Genomic DNA, 26,459 nt, shown 5'->3' on the forward strand with positions numbered 1-26,459 from the left:
TTTTTCTTCTTCAACACTGCACACCGCGTGTCCGGCACCGCACGCAGCTCTTCTTTTCCAGCAGTGTGCGTCACGCGCCATGCTTCCTTCCTCTTTCTTCTTCTTTTTCTTCTTCTTCTTATTCTTCTTCTTCTTCGGCAACATGCGCCGCGTGGCCGACACTGCGTGTAACTCTTTTTTTTCAGTCACGTGCGCCGCGTTTTATGCTTCTTTTTTCCTCCTTCTTCCCCTCCTTATTTTTCTTCTTCTTCTTCTTCTTCTTCTTCTTTTTCTTCACTGCCCCTGTCTCCCTTTCTGCTATGGCTTTTTTTTATTCTTTTTATTTTTATATTTTCAAACCTTAGCCTAGTCTTCTTCCTTTCCCTTGGGCCTGGTTATTATAGAAAATTAGTCCAGAACCTGGAGGTAAACCTGAGGTCTCTGTTTGATATCATTGTCATCAGAACTCCATGCAATTTGACTATCTCTCGTATGTAAATTTTAGCTAACTTGTTCAAGGGATCTGCTAGTTTAATGGCTAGGAAGTGAGAGAACTTAGTGAGTTGATCGACGATTACCCAAATCGCATTGTAACCTAAATAGGTTTTGGACAATTCTGTTACAAAATCTATGGTGATATGTTCTTATCTTTATTCTAAAATCGATAGCGGTTGAAGTAAACCGTATAAGCATTGATGTTAACGTATTGATATATGATACACTTTGAGATAAAATCAACAATGAAAATATCAATGGTAATTTTTAATTCATTAATTTGCATCTAGTGGGGACGTGCTGGTCTGATTTCATGAGTGGTTCCAATTATATGGACGATTTCTTTTTTTTTATTGATTAGTATACAAAGTTTAATATTTATTATATTATAATTTTCAATATTATTGTTATAATTTAATTTTTAATATTTTTGTTTAAAATAAATGTGAAATTTTGTTATATTTTCTAATAAAAAATTAGAATTATTAGATTATAGTTATAAACTTTAAAAAAATAATTCAAAAAATAACTTCAAACAATTGACTAAATTAATAAAAAAAATATGTCTAATACTATTATTAATTTATTAGTTTAGTTATTTGATTAAAATTATTGTTTTGATTTATTCTTTAATAAGGTATACCAATTTTTTGTTCCTCTAGTTAAAAAATAGAATGGAATTTGATGTTCAAAGAAAAATAGAAAACATCATAGATTAAATTATTGTAATTTTTTATTAAATCATAATAAATATAAAATTTTGAAAATTTATTTAATAAATTTATTTTCATTTTCATTATTTGAACTTGTATAAAAAAAGTACATTTTAAAAAATAGGAATCATTATCTAATATTATATAGAAGTCAAGATAAAAATCTTTGGTCATCTGCGGCTCACATCAAATCTATTATTGTATTTCTTTCTCTTTTTTTTTTGTCGTCATCACCAAGCAAGTCATTTCTACGTCATTATGAGGTCATGTATTAATTTCTATAAAAATCATTCATAATTGGGTTGGAATTAGAAAAATGTATTAAAAAATATATTTGAAGCATAAATAATATTTTTGGTATAATATGAAATTTTGTATGGCGGAAAAGGCAACAAGCGTCTTATTGGAAAAAGTAGTTTATGAACAAATGAGAAAGTTTAATATTCATGTAATGTAATGTGATAGGAAGGAAGATTCTTTTCTTGTTTCCTTTGTCCTCCTTTAGGAAATTTGGAGAGCAAAGAAAGCCAGAAGCTTCCATTTTCAATTTCAGAGTTTCCAAAAAGTCGGCCTTGACATTAATCTTAGGTGATCCCATAATTATTATGTGGGAATTTGTTTTCTATCCCCGTGGGTGTATATATATATTTAGAAGAACACCCATGTTTTATAATTTTAATATTTTTTTGAATTACTTATAGTTATATTTTAATTGAATAATTGATATGTTTTTTTTATATAATAACTAATAAATTTAAAATGTATTTTTACTGTATTATAATTTTTATATATTATTTAATCAATTAATATATGAATTTATTTAAAAATAATAATATTTGTTAAAAAATTAATAAATTTTGTAAAAATACCCATTAATGAAATTTTTAGTATGCCTTGAGAACTTTTATTAATTTTAATTATAATTAAATCTAGAGACTTGACGGTTGATTTTCCTAATCTAACTTGTAAATATATATATGTATATATAGAAGGATGCAGCATAATTTCATGCATGATTCCTATCCTTGTATTATATATACACGAAATTTTAGGTAATTTCCAAAAAGAGTATAATTTTTAATAATTAATAACGTATTAAAATATTTGTTTTGAAAAAATATGGAAAAAGAAATCAACGTACGGATTTACTCTACCGGTGAAACGTTCCATACGATGCGTAATTAATTATGTTATAAAAATTTGGTCAAAATTTATTATAGCAATAAAAAAATTGTATAATAATAAAAAAAAAATTGATTATTAGATCATTTAAATAACAAAAGATTTTTGTTAAAAAATTTATCAAAGATTTAATTAATTACTTCTAAATATTCTTTTATTTATTGATTTACTTTCTTCCTTATATGTAAGTATTAATTTAAATCAAAATTATTTAAATAGTTTATTTTGCAATCACTATTTAAAGTAAAGGGGAAAAAAAAACATATGTCCTTTGGTTTAGATAGTATTTCTTTATTTTTAATAAATTAGATGTTAAAAATTTGACTCTTATTTAATACAAAATACTAACCAAATAATATTCTCTTTATTTTCAATAAATTAAAAGTTCAAAAATTCAACTTTCATCTAATACAAAATGAATTTTGATTTTGATAATATTTTTTTTATTTTTAATAAATTTGACTCTTATCTATATTAAAATATATATATTTTTTTTTCTTTACTTTTAATAATTTAGAAGTTAAAAGATTCAATATTTACCCAATACAAAATGTAGGAGTTTCGGGTGAGGTTCATTAATGATGGTGACTGTCTAACTCAATCAATGCGTGCTTTGACTAACTCAAATTACTTCATCGACAAATTAATTATTATATCAACTTTTGCTTGGTTCTTGTCCGCATCCATGTTAACGGTCAAACCCATCTCATCTTCTTTCTCTTCTCTCTATCAATCATTCATATATATATATATATATATATGTGTGTTGTGTGTGTTTATGATACATCCAATTCCACTGCATGACCTTTACACACCCACCAAAAAAGATTAGTTCATTCGCCTGTGATTATGGGGAGAGCTGGAAGTGGTGATAAGAAGGTGATGAAGGTTGTGATAATCAACACGGAGTATGTAGAAACAGACGCTACGAGTTTTAAGTCTGTTGTACAGAGACTGACAGGGAAGGAGGCGGAGGTGGCCACGGTGCCGCCGATAGGTTCAAGAAGAAAGTTGCAGGGTGCCTTTGGAGGTCATCAAGGTACGATGAAGAGAGAAGAAGAAGAAAGTGGTTCAGGAGGTTTGGAGTTCATGAGGAATTGCTCGTTTAAGGACTTGGATAGGTTGCTTAAAGAAATCCCCACCGTTGATGAATTACTCTGGGGCTCCTGGACTGATAATTACTAGTTCAACTGCCTCTCTACATATACATACATACACACATCCATATATCTGTGTGTGTATGTGTGTGTGTATTTATGCATGTATACATGTTTTGGTTTTTTTATTTTACTCATCTCCTTATTCTTTCATTCTTTATATATGGTTTTCCTCCTATTCCTCCTCCTCCTTGTATATTGATCACCGACAGATATGTACACATTTTGATATTCATATATATATATATATTATTTTCTACAAATTTATTTCGAATAATTTTTTCTCAAATTTTCTTTTTTTTTTCTCTGTGTGGGAAGATATTATTGTGAATAATATATTTCCATCATGCGGCCACTTAATTTTTTTTTTTTATTTTTAATCTTTGAGGATCCATATTCTTTAATATATATAACATTATATAATAGATATATATAAAGCCATTTTGTATTGGGCTTCGGCCAGCCTGAAGCAGATTGGGTTAGGCTTGGGTTTCGTTTTCTAAAACATCACATCCACATACACACGTATATGTATATGTATATATATATATATATCCCATTTTAAAACATCACATCCACATACACACATGTATACATACATACATGCCATATAGCTCTATAAACACACTTGCAAAGAATGTTTGAGGCCCATATATTTTTTGAATTAAAAAGTTTGAGCCCAACTCTTACCTCATTTGAAAGCAAGTATATACATACATATGTATGTGTGTGTGTGTATATATGTATGTATATTATTGGGTCAATTTTTTTAAAAAAAATTTTAAATAGAAAGAAAGATCAAAAGAGGCAGAAACCAACAATTAAGTGGATAGAAACGACCAAATTCCAATTGGATAACAATATTTTATGCAACTTAAAACACCCATGGTTCACCTTCCATAACCAAATTGGGTGAACCAAACAGTAGCATTATTATAACCTAAACTCTTCTAACATGTTTCATGTATAATTAATTATTATAATCTCAATCAATCATTATTTAACTAAATAATTATTATAATAAGTTATGAATATCATTATTTCAATAACTTATTGTAATTAGACTACTAATATTAACTATTTTAAGTTCAAATTTTATCTGTTAATAGTGTTTGATTTGAATTATTAAATAGAATTTAATAATTTTGTAATTTGAAATTTGGATATCATAGTATTCATAAATTTAATTTTTGATATCTTCATTGGTACTACTATGATAATAAACAAATCATAAATCTAAATAGCCATAAAGTTGAATGCATATAATTTTTCGAGTTAAAAAAACTATGAATTCAGCAAATTTTGGAGTGACTTAATTTATTGACAAAAAAAAAATAATAATAATTTAAAAAGAATGACTTTAATCTTTATACAGAAATAAACATTTCAAGTCTTATATTATATGAAAAATTTAAAGTTATTAGAGGCTTGACTATGAAATTTATATTTAATTTAATTTAAAAATATAAAATGTTTCAAAAATAATAAAATATAATTTCAGCTTTTTATGTTAATTTTTAAGTGGAATTAAACTAATGCACATCACAAGATTTATCAAGGTTAGTAAAACTCATGATATATTTTTTAATTTTATATAAAATTTTATACGATATAAGTTTTTTCATTAATATGGTAACTTAATATAAAATTTTATACAATTCAAAATTTCAAGTTTTATTATTTTCTCTTACCTAAACTGAGCATATTAAATTATTTTTATAAGTTCACAACCGGGGCATTAGATAACAATTTTTTATAACATTAATTTCATCGAAGGTCAATTAGACGAAAGGTACGTGGAGTCATCCAATTGGATATAAAATATTAAAAGATATAAAATAAAATAAAATATAAACGTCGGCAAAATAAAAAATAAAAAAATTAATATGTAGAAGACCCAATTTAAAAAAGAGATTTTGGTCAACAAATTAAGCGGTCTGATTTATGCAAATCCCGACAGTTTCGACCAATTCGTGGCCCATCCTCTCCTGCTTTATCACTAATTATATAATAGATATTATTTTGTAGAAATAAAATTATGTAAACAATAATGAAAATATAAAAATTATCATATATTAAAGAAAATTTACATAATAAATGAAGTGTTGGTTAAAAATAAATTATCAAGAGTTTATACAATGCATAATTTTAAAATTTTTCCACACTATAATATTAGAATTTGCAGCAAATTAATAATTAATCATGTAGTAATACTACTACACTCATATTTTATTATTACATTCAATCAATAGATAATTATTATTAATATTGTAACATGAGTTTTATTTTTAATATGTTTAAAATTATGTTTACATTAAAAAATTTAATAATTATGATATATGATCATAATAAATATAAAAAAAAAATTATACTAGAAATTTACTAAAACTTGTTTGATTCAATTTAAATTTTAATTATCAGTTTTTTTGCTTCAATTAATTAATTTAAAATGTACATTCTTAAACTCCTTTATACATTATTTTTTATACGATGAATTTCTTATATCTTTTAACATGAATTTATCACAAAATCAAAATGCTTTTATTTGAAGTGAATGAATAAATTAGTTTAATTACTAAAATTTATTTTCTTAAATTTTTTAAATATTTAATTATTTGAATTATTATTTAAAAATAAAGAATTAATTATTTAAAAAATTAATTTCAAAAAATATTATAACTAACAACAGACTTTAAAGATTAATTTTATAATTTATTTTCTTTTATTTAATATAGTATTAATATTTTAAATAAAACATAATCTTATCAGTCGACAATAAAATCCGACGCGAAGGAAAGGGCGCGTGAATTTTATTTGTATTGTTATTAATATTTTAATTAAACCATAATCGTATGAGATAAATTGCGACGCGAAGGGAGAGGCGCGTGAGAGAAATGCACTTTAACCATTTGATTGCTGATGATTCTTTTCGCGTCTCGTACTCTACCGGTTCGTTCCTTCCTCTTCCTCCACATCATCATCCCTGCCACGAAAATATTTCCATTTTCTCTCTTCCGTCACAGAAGCCGAAAGGAAACAAAAGCAGAGAGACCAGACAAATCCATATGTACTAATTTATACATATATAATAGGCAAAAAATGCTCTCTCTCTCCTCTTCTCAGAGAAACTTCTGATCGTGTTTCTCTTATTGCGAGCAAATCTCTCGATCTTGTATTCTTTCTCTGATAGACTCTGTCTATCCATATAAAACCCTGCTCTGGCTGGCATTTCCACCTTCATTCCATTTTCTTTGAGATTTCAAGGTCTGTTTTCTTCTTTTTTCGTCCTTAATTTTCACTTACTTCTCTTGACGTCACTTCTATAATTACTACTGTGTATATGCCTGCGCCTCGGTTCAGTTTGTGGAGTATGCGATTCCCTTGTTCTTGAAGAAGCATCGTGCTCGTCGATTTTGTGTCTCGTTTTCTTTTTGTTTCTTTACGGTTTTATTACTTCTTTTGTTTTGTTAAAGTGGATGTTTGTGTTCACAGTTGTTTTTATTTTTATGATTGCTTTCACAGTTGTGCAAATGATTAATGGCGGTAGAGAATCCTCAGGAATAGAACTGAGGCTGGCGTCTTGGTACGTTGATAGTTTGACCTAACTCAAAAGTTAGGGTTCTTGATATTTGAATGTGGCACTGTAAAGTGTTGTTTTGTGCCTTGTGCTTGGATTGGTTCTTTAAAATTCAAATTCATTGCCCCTTCTTTTTCCTCGTTTGCAGGCTTGTGTGAAGTTTGTCCTGCTGCAATTTTCTACTGCCAATTTCAGTGGAAGAAATTTCTTTTTCTAGTGTTCTGTTGTAAAACCAAACATGACTTAGGGTTTTATATTCAGCCCCTTTTTGATGTATTCAATGTGTTGCCAATCTGTTCCAGAAGTGTGCCAATGACGCTTTTTGTAGCAATCAAGTTATTGTAAAAAGAATGGTTCGCCATTCTTGTTGTTGCAGTTAATATTTGTTCTTGACAGTCTGAAGCATAAACAAAGAAGAAGAGGAACAAGGTGCAAACCAGACCTAAGTCCCATACATCTAATGGGTAATAAGCTGGGAAGAAAGAGACAGGTGGTGGATGAGAGGTATACAAGGCCTCAGGGGCTGTACGTTCATAAAGATGTTGATATTAAGAAGCTAAGGAAGCTAATTCTTGAATCTAAGCTTGCTCCATGCTACCCGGGAGATGAAGAATGCTGTCACGATCGTGAAGAATGTCCTATTTGCTTTTTGGTTCGTATTTTTAGCATTGATTTTCCATTTTGTCTGTTCAGATCAGTCTTCTGAATTTTGCCTTTATTCCACATCTCGTTGATGTTTTAGTTTCCCAGTGTCCAAAGAACCATTCAACTTGGCCCAAGGCCTTGTAAAAAATGAAAATCCACTTGATTCTTTGTTTTGAGTGAAATAAAAAATAGAACTCTTATTTACTTCCTTACTTTGGGAACTCTGATCAGATTACTTTCCTCTTTAATTTCTTTCTTCTTGTTTTTTGGGTGACCAATCAGAGAACAGTAAAGATTAATCCATTAGTTAGATAAACTTGTGTTGAATCCCCCCCCCCCCCCCAATCCCAACCCAACCCAACTCCAGTTTTGATAGTTTGAAGTAGTGTATATCATGCTCTAATCAATCAATTCTGGACTTTTTTGCTCTTTATTATTTTAGTACTATCCGAGTCTCAACAGATCAAGATGTTGCATGAAAGGCATTTGTACAGGTAATTTTCCATTGAATTGAAAAAAATTATAGCTTTGCTTTATACAAATCTATGGAATTTGATTTGTCTTCTATGCAACAGAATGCTTTTTGCAGATGAAAAATCCTAATTCAACTCGCCCTACGCAGTATCCTATGCTGATAGTTTCATGTATTTATGTTTTATTGTTGCTTGGAAATCTTATTGCTCCCCTCAAATTCATATTTCCTTTGTCTTCCTTAATTAACATGAGATGCCCTTTCTGTAAAACCTCAAATTATGCCGTGGAGTATAGAGGTGTAAAATCAAAGGAAGAAAAAGGCTTGGAGCAGATTGTAAGAGTTTATTATCTAATCATTTGCATGTTTCATTTTCACTCTGGAGGAACTGTAGATACTTGTCAATATGGGAAGTGATGTGAAATATATTGTACCCTTCACAAATTCCACAGGAAGAACAGCGTGTTATAGAAGCAAAAATTAGGATGCGGCAGCAGGAGCTGCAGGATGAGGAAGAAAGAATGCAGAAAAGACAAGAACTGTGTTCATCGAGCACAAACGTATTGGCTGGGGAAATTGAATATGGCTCAACAGCTTGTATGTTTAGCTTTTGGTTATTATATTTCATTAGCTCCAGTGATGAAAAATGAAGATTTTTAAAATTTTGGTTCTTACCTTTCTGTATGTGCAGTTCCATCGCGTAGATCTACTACTGAAAGTGAAGAAATTGTTTCTGCTCAAGATTCATGTGTCACATCGGCAGTGAGACAACATTCACACCTTAGGGGAAATAGGTATGCAGTGTTCTTGTCTATTATCATTCTTCATCAAGTAACAATCATGTGAGTGTTTGTGTATTTTATTCTTTTAGGATCTGGAACAGATGGTTGTACCTTTTTTCTTTTGAAAATGATGGCTATAATTACTTGAATTGTGTTATTCCAATTCAACCGCTTGTCTTCCCATGTCTCCCATCTTTTGATTTTTTGCTTAGGATTGTCAATAGGCCTAAAAAAGAATCTAAAGATATAAATCTAAAGTGTTTCCAGATGTTTTGATGAAAACAAAATATTTTCTTTTTGGTCTTTCGTTTCTTGATTAAAGTAACTTCAAGCTGTTTTCAGTGAGAAAAAAGCTTGAGAGTTTAGTTGCAGTCCAAAAATAAAACTAAAAGCAATGGAGCTTAAAGTAAAAAATAAAAGCTGGTGGAGCAGATTTTTTTTAGCGGTTTTTTGGTAAATAAATGTCCATAGAACAGGAGAGTGTTTAAATTGTTTTGCTGTTTTTAATGATTTAGGTATATAGGATTTTCAACTCGAATGGCATGAATGAAGTTTATAGGACTTAAGGTTGGAAAAGTGTTCGGATGAATAGCTTTTTTCTTTGGCTTTTAAATTTCTATTGAATTGTCAATTTTTGGTAAAAGGAAACCCCTAAGCTTAAAATTTGATAAAGCAATAAAAAAGTATAATAAGTTACTAATTTAATTAAATAGTCACCTAAATATTATATTTTGCTTTTATTAGGGGTGTTCAAGTAAAAGATGTTTGTCAAATGAGCTTTTGATTTTTCACTTAAAACCCAAAAAATAAAAAAATTGATATAGATAGCTTAAGCACTCTCAACATTTTTCTTTAACCAAAATTAGCTTTATGAGCTCCTGGCTAATAACAAAAAGCCCATTCGAACATTCTCCAAGCTTTTATACCATATGCTACAATGATCTTAAACATGGCATGCCAAAAACTTTTCAATTAAAACACCACGAAATTATCATCTTTTGTTGATTTACCAATATTTAGCTTCAAACTCTTATTTACAAAGACCTGACAGCTTACTAAAATTTTAAAACTCAGACAAAAAGGTAGTATCCAAACAAAATTTCTAGCTCAAAGTACTATAAGCCTAAAAGATCATTACTTAAAGCCCTATAAACTTGAAGCACTAAATAAATAATTTAATCCAGACAACTCGATATATGTATCTGATACATTTCTCTGCACCTTTCCCCTTGTTTGTTACTGAAAAACTTGAATACTCGTATTGATTGTGGGTGTGGTAACATTTCCATATCACTTAGGAAGGAATTCCTTTGCCGTTATTTTTTTTTCTTTTGAAATAGGAATTCCATTGCCTTTTTGAGTTATAAAAGAAAATCAAAGTCTTCTCCTGGTTTAAGTAATCATTCCGAGCCTTCTAATATTTTTGGTTGAGATATTAGACAATCTCCTTTGCCTTGACTTTCTTTTATGGTAAGACTAAGTGCCTATTCCATTACTACACCATGTCACAATCTCTACAGCAGTTAAGCTTTCAAAGCACAGCCCATTGTTCTATTCCTTAATATCTATTGAACTCAGAAACTGCATTTGACAATTTAGATTTGCAAGAAATTTTAAATTCTCTATTAATGTATCAAATGCTTACATTGCAGGGATGATGAGTTTGACCTTGATCTTGAGGACATAATGGTTATGGAAGCAATCTGGCTTTCCATCCAGGTAGCTTTTTCTTTATCAACTCCTGGTTTTTGTTTGAAAATAGTTGTGAGATTCTAAGTGCTTTGGTTTTATCACGGGAATGACTGCTTTATGCTATGATTAGTCTTTGAAAAGGAGTGATCATGCGAGAAAATGCTATAATTTTTCTTTATTTAAAAAAATACTATAATTTTTTTGGTGCAATGGGAAAAAGAGGAGCATGCTTTAAAGGACCAGAATTGCTACTGTCCCGTTGTTAATAATTTGTTGAGTGATTGAGTAGGTTGTGTTTGGTACATCATTTGCTATTTTTTATTACACATATATATTCATTTATGTATTTAGGTACGTTAATATATATGTATATATAAATTTATACATGTGTGTATGTCTATGTTGCTAATTGTATGCATGTATATTTGTATATGCAATCTAAAAAAGAGAAGTTTTTCTAGAAAGCACTAAAATTAACTTGTTATTAATTCAAAATCATGCTATATATTTGTTCCTAGAAAGATCAATCATATTTTTATTCTTATTTTGTAATGTAAATATCTTAATTTTCTTCATGTTTTTATGTGTGTAAGAAATGAAAACTAAAAGTTGTTTACATTTAGCAAAAACAGTCTTATATCTGTATATTTTAAATGTGGTTTTGTTTGCACATGTACCATCCCAATTTGTAGATGGACTTCAAGATTAATCAATAATTCTTTGGAGAGCTTTGGTGTGAAAAAGTTCTTGATATGCAAAAATATATGGAATTCCATGTTTCAAGTAACTTGGCATATTAAACTTGACGATTTCGTTTATAAAAGAAATAAATAACTTGGCATTCTTATATTTTGCATTCTTTTATCATTTAAGGTAGAGATTAGTGTTGTGGATGTTCATAGTTATCATAACAGAAATGTTGGATCAGCACTTCTGTTCAGCACCTTTGTGATGATATTTTTTTAGGATCACATTTGTCATGGCTAGCTGGTAAAATATCACTGGAAGTGATGATACATAATTATTACACAAATATCATGACAGTTGTGAAAAACGTGAAATGGCTTTTTGACATTACTGATGTTTTGGAAATGCAAAAGTAAACAACATTACGAAATAACGATACCTGATATCACAACTATAGCTCCGAAGATTGTTAGAGTGTTTAATTTTGATGTTTTAGCTTCATGCACACTAATGATGACTTATTCATCCTATTTCTTGGTTCCTTGTATGATTCTTTGGGCACGGGCCCAAGGATCTTGAGAATGTAAAGTATTAGTAATATTGTTATTCATTCTTGAGAGTTGGGATGCAACTTCCAAAGAAAATTAGACACATCGTAGAAGACCTTGTTGATTTACATTTTTGCAAGGTCTGGATTGTGATGCAAATGATTATGAATTTAGTTTGTAGAAATATTTTTTTTGAAAGAAAAAGTGAAATAGTTTGTAGAAATATACTGGCACATGCTTGCATTATTGAGAAGAACTAGTAAAGATTTTTCTGTAGTAAAAACTTACACGTAGTAGAAGACCAATGCATACTAAAGAGAAGTATTGGAAACTGAATGGTAAGTCACCAAGCAGAGAGGAGCCGTTGCGGAGGAAAACAGAAAAACCAAGACCAAGTAAACCTCAAATCAATTAGATGAATTAAGAAAAGTCTTAACACCAGATTGAGTTCAATAAGGAGGAGACCAAGAAAATAAGGGTGTTTCTGGAATCACCGGAGAAGCCTAGTAGTGCATGCTCTCTTGCACTCTGAATTGTCTCAGATAAATCTACTAGGAACCTATGGATTATTGACTTCAGAGACTTAACTCGTATAACCCCAATTACTAAATTTTAGTATTTATACTCGCTGCCCAAGCAATTGAAAGATAAGCATTGTGGATGGTTGTCTCATTAAAATAGTTGGTCTAGTAGATATTCGTATTAGTCCATCCCTTACATTAAAGTGGTTCTTGGTGAAGTAGCTGCTCTACACTAAACCATTGTATCCGTTGCCAAGTTTGTGTCCTTTGAGAAATTATCATCTTTGCATAGAAGCTTTTTAGGTATGCTAAACAGCATTTGAATATCTAATATTTTATTTGACACTATCAGATGAAAAGTAGCAAGAAGTTGTGAGAGAAGAGATGCAGGTCCTAGAGAAGAAATTGTTGATTTACCTCTTGGAAAAAAGTCCTGTGGGATACAAGTAAATGTTTACAATAAAGATTGGATGACTCCATGGAGAGATACAAAACCAAACTTGTGGCAAAGGGATATACAAAAGCCTAGTTTATAGACTACCAGGAAATATTTGGTCCAATGGTGAAAATGAATGACGTAAGAGCTTTGTTGTCTTTACCAGCTGACTTTAATTGGTATTTAGAGCATTTCAATGTAAAGAATGTTTTCTTTCACGACAATTTGGAGGAAGAGATGTAAATGGATATTCCTTTTGGTTTAAAGGGAAAACTAAGAGTCAATAAAGTTTCCTTGATTTGGGAGATTTGTTAAAAATAATGCTTCTCATCGTGCACATACAAAGTTAGGGAGATCATAAGCTCTTTTTAAAAGACAGATTTAGGAGGAGTCACAACTCTTTTGATATATGTCAATGATATAGTTGTGATAGGAAATCACTTTTATTTCAAAAAAAAATTGTGATAGGAAATGCTGATAAAGAGAAGGAAACATGGAGTTAAAGAGCTTTGGGGACTGAAAACACATTCTAAGAATTGAAGTAATTCATTCAAGGGAAGACATCTTTATGGTAGGATAAGCGCTTTTTAAAACACAGATTTAGGGGGAGTCACAACTCTTTTGATATATCTCGATGATATAATTGTAATAGAAAATGCTGATAAAGAGACGGAAAGATGGAATAAAGGAGCTTTGGGGACTGAAAATGCATTCTAAGGATTGAAGTAGCTCATTCAAGGGAAGACATCTTTATATTATTGCATGTCATTTCTGTCAATACCTTGGATGGCAGTACTTACACTCCATAGTGGAGCCTTGTAGCGAATGGATCATTCACAGTAAAATCTTTCTATAAGAAGCTATTCAAGTATGAAGATAATGGATGTATTTTCCCTTGCCAGCAGATGTAGAAGCCTAGAGCCCCTGCCCGAGTTTTGTTCTTTGCTTGGGAGGCTATTGATTATCTGAGAAAAAAGGAGAAAGATACTGTTCACTGCTTATTATTTTTGTAAGGGGAGGGAGGAGACTTGTAATCATCTTTTGCGTCAGTGCTTTGTGGTTTATAAGTTATAGATTATGGTTTACGGACAGTTTGGAATCTGTTGGGTCATGGCAGGTTCGTTGAGGGACGAAATTTGGGCTTGGAGGGGCATTTGTGATTGTAGGAAACATGTGGAGATTATCCCGTTAACTATATTTTGGATGGTATGGAAAGAGAGGAATAAGAAGGCTTTTGATAGGGTTAAGGACACTGATGGTTTTGATATTCTAAAGAATAGATAGTTTCAGACCATTGGTTTTTTAGTTGTGGAATCATCCTGGGGGGAGCATTAGTTTTCCTTATAGATTTAAGTGGGAATAAAATTTGTTGTTCAGAAGTGTTCCGGTCCCTCAAACCAGCAGTCTTTTTATAGAAAGAACTGATGGAGAACTTGCCATTCTTATTCAGTTTCCAGATGAGGGTGGCCGGATTGTCTCTCAAGGGAACACTGGCCATCAGTGAAAGGAAATTCTCAAACTCCTCCAGCTCCCAATCATTTAAGTTTGTTACAGGATCTTCCTCTTTGTTCTAGGGAGGAAGTGATGAACCTTGTGGATAATTTGATTGATATATAAATTTTTGTACATAGGTAACACCCCCTTGGTGCCTATAGCAATATATTTTCACACTTTTTATTTCAAAAAAAGAGGGAAAAAACATTTTTATTTCACAGCAAAAGAATATGATTGATCTTTTAAGGAAAATAGGAAAATTAATGTTTAAACCTGCCTCCATAGCAATTGAGCAAAATCACAAACTGGGAGAGATAAATGGAGATTCAGTTATAGACAGAGAGATGTACCAAACTAATAGAAAAACTTATATATCTTGCTCATACAAAGCCAGATATTGTATATATCATGACGCATGATTAGCCAATTTATATGTAAGCTCAGAAAGCATTCACCTTCATGAAGTTTAGGACACTATTACCTAAAGAATAAATCTAGCAAAACAATTTATATCCAAAAGAAACACTGAATTAGTTATTGAGGCACATGTCAATGCAGAATATGTAGGCTCACCAGCTGGTGGATAGTTTACTGTGGGTTATTGTACTTCCATTGGAGATAATCTTGTGGCTTGGAGGAGTAAGAATTAGAATGTGGTTGCTAGATAAAGTGCAGGAGCAAAGTTCAAGGTAATGACATGGAGAGAGTGTGGCTTATTATGATTCAAGATAACTTTAGAAGACTTAAAGATTAGATGGCAACGGCAATTAAATTTTTTATGACAATAAGTCTGTCATTTAACATCTGATCACCGATCCTGTGAAACATGATAAAATCAAACTCATTGAAGCCGACAAACATTTCATATAAGAAAACTCAAATAGTGGATTGATTTGTACTCCTTACATCCCTCAGTTTATGTACTTACATAATTTTGCAACGTTCTGAGGGGTATCTTCAAACTGGTTATGGAAGATGTATATTTATTAGCTTGAGGGAAGGTGTTGTAAAATTGCTCAATCATGTGTCCAATAGTAGGAAATTTATCTTACTAAAAATATGGCATACTAGTTAGGAAGTCCTGATATATAGATTTGATTTGATTTGGTCTGCTGTTACTAGTTTCCTTTTTTTTTCTTTTTGTAATAGGTTTGCCTCTTCTCAACATAAAAGGAAATCATTTTCTCTAAATCCATAAAAAGCAAAATGCCCTACCTCATGAATGCTTGACTTACCAGAGGGAAGAGGCTTTCCCTATTAATACTGACAGGTGAACACCATGTATTTTTTTTGAAATAAGAAGTATACTGTGTAGTATTGATAAACAGGCACCAAGAAGGTGTCAACCAGTGTACAAAGTATTTGCATATCCGACAAGATATCAATAAGGTTTCCTAAATCCTCCATATAAAGGATGACCCAAAATAAAAAAACTAAGAGTTTGGAACTATCTATTCCTAATGCTACCAAAATTATCATCTATCCCTTCAAAAGCCCTTTTATTTGTCTCCTTCCGAACCATCCAAAATATAATGAGTGGGATGAGGTCCACATGTTGCCTCCGACTACTGATACCCTTTCCCGCTCAGATTTCATCTCTTACCAATCCAGTCATCAGTCAACTTATCCTTAATAACCTGTAAATTATAGTTCATAATTTGTTGGTGATCAGACACCATAATAGTACATGATTACAAGTCTCTACATCGCTTTTACATAGACAGCAACCATTTACCATAATCTTTCCCCTTTTCATTAATTTGTCAATGGTCAAAATATCCCCCCCCCCACACCAACTTTTCGCGCAAAGAAAACAACTCTGGAAGGTGCTTTAATATTCCATATTTGACTAAAAGGAAACCTGGTGCCAGTGTTATATGCTTAGGCAGATACTTTTAGAAAGATTTGACCGGAAAGGATCCTGTAGTAGTTAGACTCCACACTGGTTGGTCACTGTTACTGTCCAATGACATGAGGGATGGAGTGTTTAGGAGATTCTCATATTCGTTAATCTCCCAATTGTTGAGGTCTCTTAGTACATTGACATACGACTCCTTCCCTCTCCTCCAAACTCTCCAAAATGATTCAGTTATTATAGTCTCCTTCTGTCATGTGATGGAAAAAATCTGAAGATACTGGTCTCTAAGGGCTCCACATGCCAACCATGGATCTTGCCAAAATCTGATTCTGTCTCCCTTGCCAACTCTCCATCTAATTCAAATCTAGAATTTGTTCCTATCCATGCAAATTTTTTTCTGAAATTTGACTCTATCTCCCTTGTCAACCCTCCATCTAATGCAAACCTGGAATTTGTTTCTGCCCATGCAACTTTTTTCCACATTCCTTTCTCGTGTGGTCTTGCCAAGGCCCTAATACACTATCGTTTCTCATCTGTTCTGAACTTCACTTCTATCACCCTTCTCCACAGTATACCTTCTTTTATAAATCTCCATATTCATTTTTCCCGATTGAATCATCCCCTGCTTCGACCACTGTGTTATCACCATTTTAGTTAACGCTGTATCTCCACCAATTTTATACCACTAGGAAACTATAAGTCTTGGCAAGAAGCTGAAGTTCCTATTTTATTTCATGTTATGAGTGGAAAAGTTGTATGCACTATAGACATAGAGCTGTTGGACAGTTTTTGTATACTCTGCATATCTTCTCAGCTTCAGAATTCAAAGCTATGGCATTGGTGAATAAGAAAGAATTTGGTGAGTAATGGATGACAGATGCCCGTAATTCTTCACTCTGCAAGTAGCATTAGCTGCTATGGACTATACTTTGTAAAACTTAGCTGATCCGTGAGAATCCAATGAACTGCTTTCTCTGGCAGAAAATATTTCCTTTTTTTCTGAAATTGGATATAATGCTTTGCTAGTTTTCTGATGCTCTCAGTCAATGGTTATTTTCTGTTACCTTCTTAAAGGTGCAGTGGAATGCCATGTAAAATCTTTGTGTATTTGTTGATACGTATCTAAGTTTTTTCCTTCCAGAAATTTGTCAAATCCTCATTTGGCATGATAGTTAACATTCTCTATGCTAATTACTCTTTCCTAGTGTTGTTGGATAACTTTGCATGATTATAATTTCCTCGCACCTTTTGGAAAGGGGTCGTTCCCTCAACTCAAGTTGAGGGCATTTATTTGACTTTTTTTTGGCCAAACCAGTTTATAAGCTACTATGACAAAAAGGTATAAAGATATGACAAATAAGTTCCAAGCTTATTGGTGGTATTTGGCCTCAAGAACAATTCTGTGGTAATGACATTATGACTTTAATCTCTATGCACTAAATCCTGTGACTGGGAAATCTAATCATGCCTTTTGGTCTATTAAAATGTCCTTAACAGAATCCAACATCATTTACCACTTGGGTCCCTTCCAATGCAATCTTGGCTTGGGAAGCCATCTTACTTCTTTTTTCAAGAGCTAATAACTTGTCATGATGAATTGTATGTGTCATTTGCAAACTACAAGGCTTCTTTTCTTTTTGATGTTGAGTTAGTCTGATTTGTTGAATGCTAAGATAACAACAGATATGTCAGTTCAGATCAGATTGCTCATGTATTCTGCAATTGCGTGAAATAACTACTTGTCTAAGGATCAGCCACCAACTCCTCGGATTTAGAGGTCCATAAGCACTCTGCATACTTACTGCACCTCCTATCTTTTCATGTTAGTATAAAAGGAAATTTATGTAGCCTTGATGCGAATATGTCGGTTCTAGCCATAACCTGATCAGATGGAAGCATGGTAGTTTGGGCATTCAGTTTATGTTGCTCCTGTATGTATAATTTTTTGAGAAAATTGCGTCAACTCTTTATTTGGATCATGATGGTCTTGGAGAGTGATTATAAGCTGGTTTTACCAAAACAAAATGGAGAAAGCAAAAGAGCTATGTTACAGCAGCAACCAGTGACTGGACTTGCTCTTATGCTTTAGGATAACTTGATTCAGATGAATTTTCCTTGGAAATATGTAGATATCTTATGTTTGGGTATGCTGCACACAATATATGAATTATGTATTGGTGGTGCTTTTCATAGTATACTTACGGATAAATATTTAAAACTTTCTTATCAGCCTACCAAAGCATTAAATTTTAAGTTACTATTCTGCACGTCCCTCTCTTTCAGGGAAGCACCATTATTCAGTTGCTTTATTGTTGAATCTGTCTCTTATTTAATTCACACAGTGAAAAGTTTTCACGTATTTCTAATTTTTCCTTAACCATGATGCTTTGATTTGTGCAAAAATGTTATTTACAGGAGAGTGGCAGACACAGAGATCCAGCTTATGGTGATGTTTCTGCTTCTGAACAACATGTTGCAGAAGATCGTTTTGTGTCCCCAGCTATGGCATCAGTGGCAGGGTCATCATCATCTCCTTCTGGTGGTCTTGCTTGTGCAATAGCTGCTCTTGCTGAACGTCAGCAGCAGATGGTTGGAGAATCATCTAACAACCCGAATGGAATTGCAAATATGTCATCTTTCAGCATGCTTCCATGTAGTGGTACGTATTACAACATCGGAGACCAGGAGGCTGAGAATTATCATCCTGTCTCTGTCCATGCATCACCAGCAATGATAAGTAATGATGGAGAATGGGGGGTAGATCGCGGATCTGAGGTGGCTGAAGCTGGGACGAGCTATGCTAGCTCTGCTGTGACAGAAGATGCTGGGGGAATTTCGACATTATCAGATCCAGATGAAATTGGGGATAGATTCCAAAATGTTCCAGCACCCATTATTCCTGAGAGTTTTGAGGAGCAGATGATGTTGGCCGTGGCTGTTTCTCTGGCTGAGGCCCGTGCAGTGACAAGTGGACAGGGAGTTTCATGGCAATAGTTCAAAAACAAAGCTTTCCAATTTAGCTGCCATCCAGTTGAATGGATGATACTGACCATGATTTCAAAAAGGTGAGCTGAAGTCTTGTGCAGGTGGTAAGTACAAGACTAGGTGCATGAAATTAGTTGAATGGTCAAGTCTGTGATGATTCTCTCTTTTCCTTGCATTGTCTATCAGTCCATATATAGATGCCAAAAGAAAACAGATTAGTTTTAGTTAAATGGAAAAAGCTTGCTTGCTTATGGTATTCATTACGATTCTCTTCTTCCTTTCTTGTCCATATTAATTACAAGCTTGTCTGCAAGTCTGACTGAGATAATCATTTTATGGTATTCTTTTCAGAATTATTTGGCCCAACTGATCTCTTGCAACTTCTGATTTTGTTATTTCTGTCATGACATGATAAATTTGAACATGTGTTTTAGAGTTTTTTATTTTATTTAACCTTTAAATATCATCAAAGGGCATTTATTTAAAAATTTATTTTCTGTAGTTGAGAGGAAAATTTATGAGCACAGATCTTCAAGATATTGTTGTGGGCAGGCTAGAAATATAGAGAGGAAGGGGCAGGAGAAAGATTTGGGTAGTTGGAGAAAATATGAGACTGTTGAATCTCACATGCTAGTGTCTGTTATGAGGCACAGTTGGAAGGAGTTGTATGTGTCTTTTGATTTCACATCACACATGCATTGCCAAGAAACATCACTCCTAGCGGCCCATTGCACTTTGCCTTCTCTCATTGAATGATGATAATTAATATGGTTAGGACCACAATCAGCACAAATGTTAGATACATACTTTATTCCTTACTGCATTATCATATTTTTTTCTGAGTAACTTCTAGTTTGATCCCTCCTGCCTTCCCTGCCATTGTTTCTTTTGGTTAGGACCCATTCCAAGTGACTATCTAGCGAGTTAAATGTTAGTCGAAGTTAGGAAGAAAAGCAAGTTAAGTCCTTTGCTTCAGTTTGTCTTTGTTGCCGTGTGAAATGTGTAGCATTAGATCATAGGTTTTGTCTGCCAAGTATATACACACACACACACACACACACACACAGAGACATATAAGTATTATAGGTGGGTGCAAGCCGTGATTGGTTTTGACTAAAATGGAGAAGGAGACGATTAAATAATTCATTAGCATGTGATAAGTTTGAATTATTAGGATCATAATTAGAGAGATAAAGGAACAACTAAATCATGTTACCTTAAATAGTTTTTTGATGCGCAACTGGCTCTCGTATAAAATTACGAGAATCCAAATATATACATCTATCTTTTAGGGCGTTGACTCAAAATTATTAGCACCGATAAGTCTCAAAAAAACCCACTATTGATTAATATATATATATATATGTATATGTGTGTGTGTATTAATAGTGTTTAAAATTTAATAAATCGATGACGTATACATTTTTAGTAAAGTAAACGCAAACTAAAAATCATAATACTAGGCTAGCTTAGTCTCATGGAGCTGCCTATAAGTTTGGTTATTATTATTATTTAAAATTGGTCACATGAAACTTGGAAATTGTAACAACATGAAGGCTGATACAATAAATAAAATCCCACTTTCCATCCAACAAATTAATAATTGGTGGGTCTCCACAGATTTCTATGAATTTTGAAGATATTCATGTGTTTTTGTATGGACTTTCTTGTAAGGCAATACTTCATTCATATTTTCTTTCTCACACTTTATTTTCCCTATTTATTTATTTGCTGGGTTTGATATATATATATATATATATATAGATGCATTCACATAGTGACATACATACATTAGTCGAATCTCTATTTTTTAACTTTAGTAAAGTCATGAGAGATTATGCCCGAGACAAGTTAAATATTTGATCCCCACAAAACCATTACTTAACATAAAAACGATTAGTGTCAACAATATCTAATTTAGAAGGTATAATACTCCTACTATTAAATTGAAAATTTTAATTTGAATCTTAATTATATTTATATTTTAAAATGAAGACTATGAATAACTATTTTGTACGCATATAATTATGGTATAATGATTAATACTTATTATATACATGTAATTATGAAATAATGATAGTACTTAAAGACTTAATGCTTTACAGGTCTTTGTTGACAAAACAAGCGGATTAAGAATTAATCACTGGATTAAGCTTTTGGTTAATTTTGATAATTGCTTTCATTATATATATTATCTTTTTTTTAAAAAAAGAAAAAACTAACTAGAGATGGACAAATCTTTTTTGAATTTCAAATTAAATATGCTAATTTTGGAACAAATATATTCATCAGTCATGAATTTCGTTATTTTTTAAATTTAATATTTAAATTTATTAATATGTTAATAAAAATTAAGTTGAGATAAATTTCTGTAAATTTATTTTATTTATAAATTAAAAAATAATTTTTCATAATATTTACATTCTTTTAATTACAATACTTGCAACGATTTAAAAAAAAATTAACGTTATCTTTTATATATATATATATATATAATTAAAAAAAAGGGTTTTGTACATATCGACAATCCCTTATAATAGGGTTCAAACAGTGTATAAATAGAATATTAATATTTAAAATTTGTTAATGGAATTAGACATAATAACAACAAAATTTAAAAGTTTATATATGTATATACATGTATAAATATGTAAAGGAAGTACTAAAAAAGGATAGGTTAAAATAAAATAGTCTTATAGTACAAATGGGTTTTATGAGAAGGGGCCTATAATTATTAAAATTGATATGAAATGAGTTTCTGGTGGCAGATTTTTCAGACTTATTATTACACCAACTTTACTTCAATTATTATGAGTTTTGTAGGAAGTCAGAATGTTTGCATCTCTAACAAATATATACTTTGGTGAATTTTATCACCAATAAAATTATGAGACTTAAAACCATTGTCTACTTGATTGGTCAGATCAGCTTTGGTGAATTTGTAATGACAAATTTACTTTTTAACTTTTACTTTCAGTAAACTTTGAAATTTATTACATCAATAATAAGGAACGCTGTTAAAGAAAATAAGAGACTCAGTGCCATTGCAGGATTGTTTTATTGGATTAAATTGCTTGCTCGGTTTATTGGAAGAAGAGAGTGTTGGAAAAGCAGTAAAAAAAAAAAAAAGGTTTGAACTTTATTCAGAACGGACAAAAAAGAACAGTTTAACAGGTACTCCCACAAGATACACCTTGGATTTTTCTTCCCCCACAACTCAAATTACTCTTTTCTCCTCTTCCTTGCCATTCTTTTATTAAAAACCAGCTCTTACATTAATATTCACTATCAGCTTTATTTCAAACTTCAAATCCTTTCCTCTCTACAGAGTAACAGGTTTGTGGGTTGTGTGTATTTTACCGCCTATTCTCTCTGTTTCAAAAAATTTACCACAAAGCTCATTATTTTTCTTCTCTTTCCCTCTTCTTCTCCATTTGCATTCTGTTTCTTCTCCGTTGCCTTCCATTATCAGAAAGTCTCTACATATGCCCATATAGGAAAATATATACTTTATATGTATCAAGGGTTTCCTGTTTTAACTCCTATACGAGAAGCTAACTGGGTTTTCTTTATATCAAGGTCAGATTCACTCCTTTCATTGTTTCTCATTATTGAAAAATCACTTCTCTCTCTACCTTGTTTATTTTTCTCTGGGTCATTGTAAGGCATGCATGAAGTTTGAGATTAACAAAGATATATACTTCTTCTGTTCTATGAGCTGTTTGGTTGCTAAGAAAGTTGAGAAAGAGAAGAGATTGCAGTATCTTGATTACTCATGATCTTAATTTCATTTTCTTTTTTATTCTTTTCCTCATTTTTACTCCAATATTGAGACTTGTGCTCTGGGATCTCAAGGAGAGACAGGGAGAGAGATTTCGGGACCTTTTTTTTATATATAAAATAACAATTATTTTTTTTAAGATCTAATCCTTGTCAGTAGCTAACCACTGTTGTTGTTGACCTTTGTCTTTGCAAATGCTACGGCAGTAATTTATTTTCTCTTTCTTTTAGGTTTGGTCAAACGTGAAATTCTCAAATAGTCTCTCTCAGATCTTGCCTTGTGAAGTATGAATCATTAATCTGTTTGAACATTTCAATCCTTTAGCTTGAACACAATCAATGTTCAAGTTTTAGACTTATCTCTGCACCCCATTACAAAAACTCTTTCTTCTTTTTCAATCAATTGTTGTGGAAAGCATCGGCGCGTGGCGGCGCGTGTAAGACAGTTTGCTCCTGGATCTTTCACCTTGGTCAGATTTTTTTTTTTTTTACTTTAGTTTTTGTTTTCAAAAAAGCTGATCCATAGATGTAGTAGCAAATGGCAGAAATGTCGAGAGAGTGGTGCTAGTAGCAAAAAGGAAATTTGCTTTTGCTCTGCCCCATAAAGCAAGTTGGCACCTTTACAAAAACCCAATAGCACAGAGACATGCAAACTCATCGAAAGACCTTAAAGTGATCTTGAATTCACAACCTGTATTTGTTTTCTTATATATCTATACATATATGTAATATTTGTGTGAATGTGTATACGTAGTCTTTTTTATTTTTTTTTTGTCTTTTGGTGTTCTTGCTCTTGTTTTTTTGATATTGTTGTTCTTGTTTTGGCCTTTTCTTGTCCAAACTTACCACTACGTATCTGTGGATTATGCAATTTATCTATGGATACTTGTGCAGTAAGGTTTTCTTGGTGGCAGTAAGACGATTCTTTTTGACGTTGTTTATTATACAAACCATTCATTATTTGGATGTTTAATGCTTTCATCTTTTTGTTTGAGCGTGTGGATTCGAATCTTGAACTGTGTGCTCGTTCTTATAGCCTAACCGAGAAAACAGAAGTGGTCTATTATCTGAATAGGATGTTGTAATGGGATTAATCCAGCCAATTTGTTTCCATATTCTCCTACTATCTTGAGAAATGGAAAAAGAAAAGAACTGTTATAATTATTTGAAGTATTTCGTCCTAGTTCTATATCTGAACTTCCTGTTAAATGAATTTTGGAAGCCAAAAAATTTCTCGGGTGGATTTGTCAATAAAATTTACCTGCAAAATCCATTGTAAGAGCCAATTGTTTACAATAATCAATTACTGAAAACAAAATGTTGTATACCTGCTCCTGGAGATGGCCCCTGTTATGATGTGTTACAGGTAGCTCAGATGAGCATATGGTGGGCCAAGTGAGACTGTTTGAAAAGCAATTATTCAAATGTCCATAATGCTATATTACAAAGAGTGAATCTACTAACCCCTCCTCATGAACTATTAAAAAAACTATGACTGATATTGGTTGGTGGTGGGACAGAATTCAAATTGATCTTTACTGCAGTAGTGGGTCATTTATCTATATAATTTTGACCTTTTATGGCTCTCCCAACTAATGCCTGAAATACTAACAAGTTACCCTTTTACTATTTCTTCAATCTGTAAAACCCTCTGATATTACAAGCTTTGTAACTTTGAAGAAAATTGAAGTCAGGTTTTTGCATATTTTAGGCGTCTAACTTGGCTTTGATATTTATACATGCATCACCTTAATTGTTTTTACCAGCTCTCATCCTAGTTAACATGGTAGATGTGTTTAATTATTTCTGATCACGTTTTAATTGCTCAGGTCAGAGCACATTTTGTGAATTGCTCCATCTTTGCTTTTTTAAGTTTGTAAGCCGGCCAAATGCCAAGATCAAGGTGAGAGAACCTAATGTGACATATTTAATAGAACTTCTTTAGCTGGACATAATTTCATAGAAATTTGATTTTTTTTAATTTATTTTCAATGATCAATAGGGGATCAGAAGTGCCTCAAAGGCAGTCTCCTCGGCTGAGGTCATCGAGTTCTGAATCTGAACCACTGCATCATCGGCCCATTACTGATCGGAGCCCAAAGGTAGGAGAACGTCGTTCCCCAAGAAGTGCTCCCCAATCTGACCCAGTAAACCAGAAGAAGCTTGGTACCCGGATTGCAGATTTGGAATCACAACTTGGTCAAGCACAAGAAGAGCTGAAGAATCTGAAGAAGCAGTTGGCTTCAGCTGAAGCTGCAAAGATAGAAGCTGAACAAGAACTGGAAAAGAAAATCAAGAAACCAGCTGCTTTGGATGCTGCGAAAGTACAAGAAAAGAACTCTGGAGATGAAATTCAAGAAGCTAAAAGGATGGATAGCAACTTATGCAGAGATGAAGTTCCTGATGAAAATCAGCAAGAAACTGATGTGTTTGAAGTTCCAGTAGAGAAAGTGGCAATTGAACCCAAGGTTGACCCTGACCAACTAGACGATCATATGGAAAAAGAAACCAAACCAGTTAACATATCAACAGAGCCACAAGCAATTACAGAGCCAGAGAAGCCATCTCTTCAAGACTTGGTTTTGAAGAACCAAGAGATAAACATGCTTAAATCCAAGTTAGAAGAGAAAGAAAAGGACATAGAGGAGTTGGGTCAGGCAAATGAGGACTTGAGGACTCAACTAAATGAAGCAGCCTGGAAGTTGTCATCTGCTCAAGCCAAGGAAGAGGAAATGACCCTGAGGTTGAATCAAATTGGAGAAGAGCTAGAAGCAAGTAAAAGGAATGCTGCCCAGTCAAAAGAGAAGCTGGAATCTATGGAGGGCGCAAAGGAAGCATTGGAAGCAGAGATGAAGAAGATGCGAGTGCAGACAGAGCAGTGGAAAAAGGCAGCAGATGCTGCAGCAGCAGTACTTTCCGGTGGAGTGGAGATGAACGGGAGGATTTCCGAGAGATGTGGTTCCATGGACAAACACTATGCTGGTGTGTTTGGGCCACTTACTGGTGGTTACACTGGTTTTGTTGGATCACCTGGAATGGTTGATGATCTGGATGATGGTTTTGGAAGTGGAAAGCGCAAGGGTTCTGGCATGAAAATGTTTGGAGATCTGTGGAAAAAGAAAGGCCAGAAGTAAGTCTTCACATCAGTTTTTAGTGTTCTGTAAGATGCTGGTGGGGAATGATATGGTTGCTTACCATTTCAGATTTTGTTGACATTGTGTCTCGATGTCATGGCATTTTCGCCTTCTGCTCATGGGTTTGTTACTATTATCATGTTAAGTAATATGAACCTCTTAGATTATATTAGTACCTAATGGTTTATTTTATGGGCAAGGTTTTGGGACCCTTAATGATACAGGCCATTCATCATATCCTGACTGCAAACAATATTCCAACATTTCTCCAAATTACTTTGTAGGCAGGTGTATACTTACTTTTAACTTTGCATTTCTCCTT

General features: G+C 32.4%; 3 protein-coding genes across 7 annotated transcripts; all 3 read left to right on the forward strand.

Annotated features, from left to right (window-relative positions):
• Positions 1 to 3,218: 3,218 nt before the first annotated feature.
• On the forward strand, positions 3,219 to 3,554 carry LOC110807022 (VQ motif-containing protein 1-like). Its single transcript, XM_022032043.2, has one exon. The coding sequence runs from the start codon at positions 3,219 to 3,221 to the stop codon at positions 3,552 to 3,554; it is 336 nt and encodes a 111-aa protein (XP_021887735.1).
• A 2,905-nt stretch (positions 3,555 to 6,459) lies between these two features.
• LOC110812483 (RING/U-box superfamily protein) lies at positions 6,460 to 19,589 on the forward strand. Of its 3 annotated transcripts, XM_022039266.2 has the most exons (10): positions 6,460 to 6,790; positions 7,049 to 7,109; positions 7,252 to 7,755; positions 8,191 to 8,242; positions 8,324 to 8,369; positions 8,475 to 8,556; positions 8,673 to 8,817; positions 8,912 to 9,014; positions 10,655 to 10,721; positions 18,654 to 19,589. In XM_022039266.2, the coding sequence occupies exons 3-10, from the start codon at positions 7,564 to 7,566 to the stop codon at positions 19,230 to 19,232; spliced, it is 1,266 nt and encodes a 421-aa protein (XP_021894958.2). In that variant the 5' UTR covers positions 6,460 to 6,790; positions 7,049 to 7,109; positions 7,252 to 7,563; the 3' UTR covers positions 19,233 to 19,589. The 3 variants fall into 3 exon arrangements, with proteins under 3 accessions (XP_021894958.2, XP_021894959.2, XP_021894960.2); XM_022039267.2 differs by lacking the exon at positions 7,049 to 7,109; XM_022039268.2 differs by lacking the exon at positions 7,049 to 7,109 and having other exon boundaries at positions 7,500 to 7,755.
• Positions 19,590 to 22,491: 2,902 nt separating this feature from the next.
• ICR1 (interactor of constitutive active rops 1) lies at positions 22,492 to 26,372 on the forward strand. 3 transcript variants are annotated; one of them, XM_022039387.2, is made up of 3 exons: positions 22,492 to 22,559; positions 24,833 to 24,906; positions 25,006 to 26,372. In XM_022039387.2, exons 2-3 carry the CDS (start codon positions 24,893 to 24,895, stop codon positions 26,135 to 26,137), a joined length of 1,146 nt encoding a protein of 381 aa, XP_021895079.2. In that variant the 5' UTR covers positions 22,492 to 22,559; positions 24,833 to 24,892; the 3' UTR covers positions 26,138 to 26,372. The 3 variants fall into 3 exon arrangements, with proteins under 3 accessions (XP_021895079.2, XP_021895078.2, XP_021895080.2); XM_022039386.2 differs by having other exon boundaries at positions 22,497 to 22,802; XM_022039388.2 differs by lacking the exon at positions 22,492 to 22,559 and adding an exon at positions 22,831 to 23,473.
• The last annotated feature ends 87 nt before the right edge of the window (positions 26,373 to 26,459 follow it).

The sequence above is a fragment of the Carica papaya genome, chromosome 4 (genome assembly GCF_054855325.1).
Source record: "Carica papaya isolate Zhongbai chromosome 4, ASM5485532v1, whole genome shotgun sequence".
NCBI lineage: Eukaryota > Viridiplantae > Streptophyta > Magnoliopsida > Brassicales > Caricaceae > Carica > Carica papaya.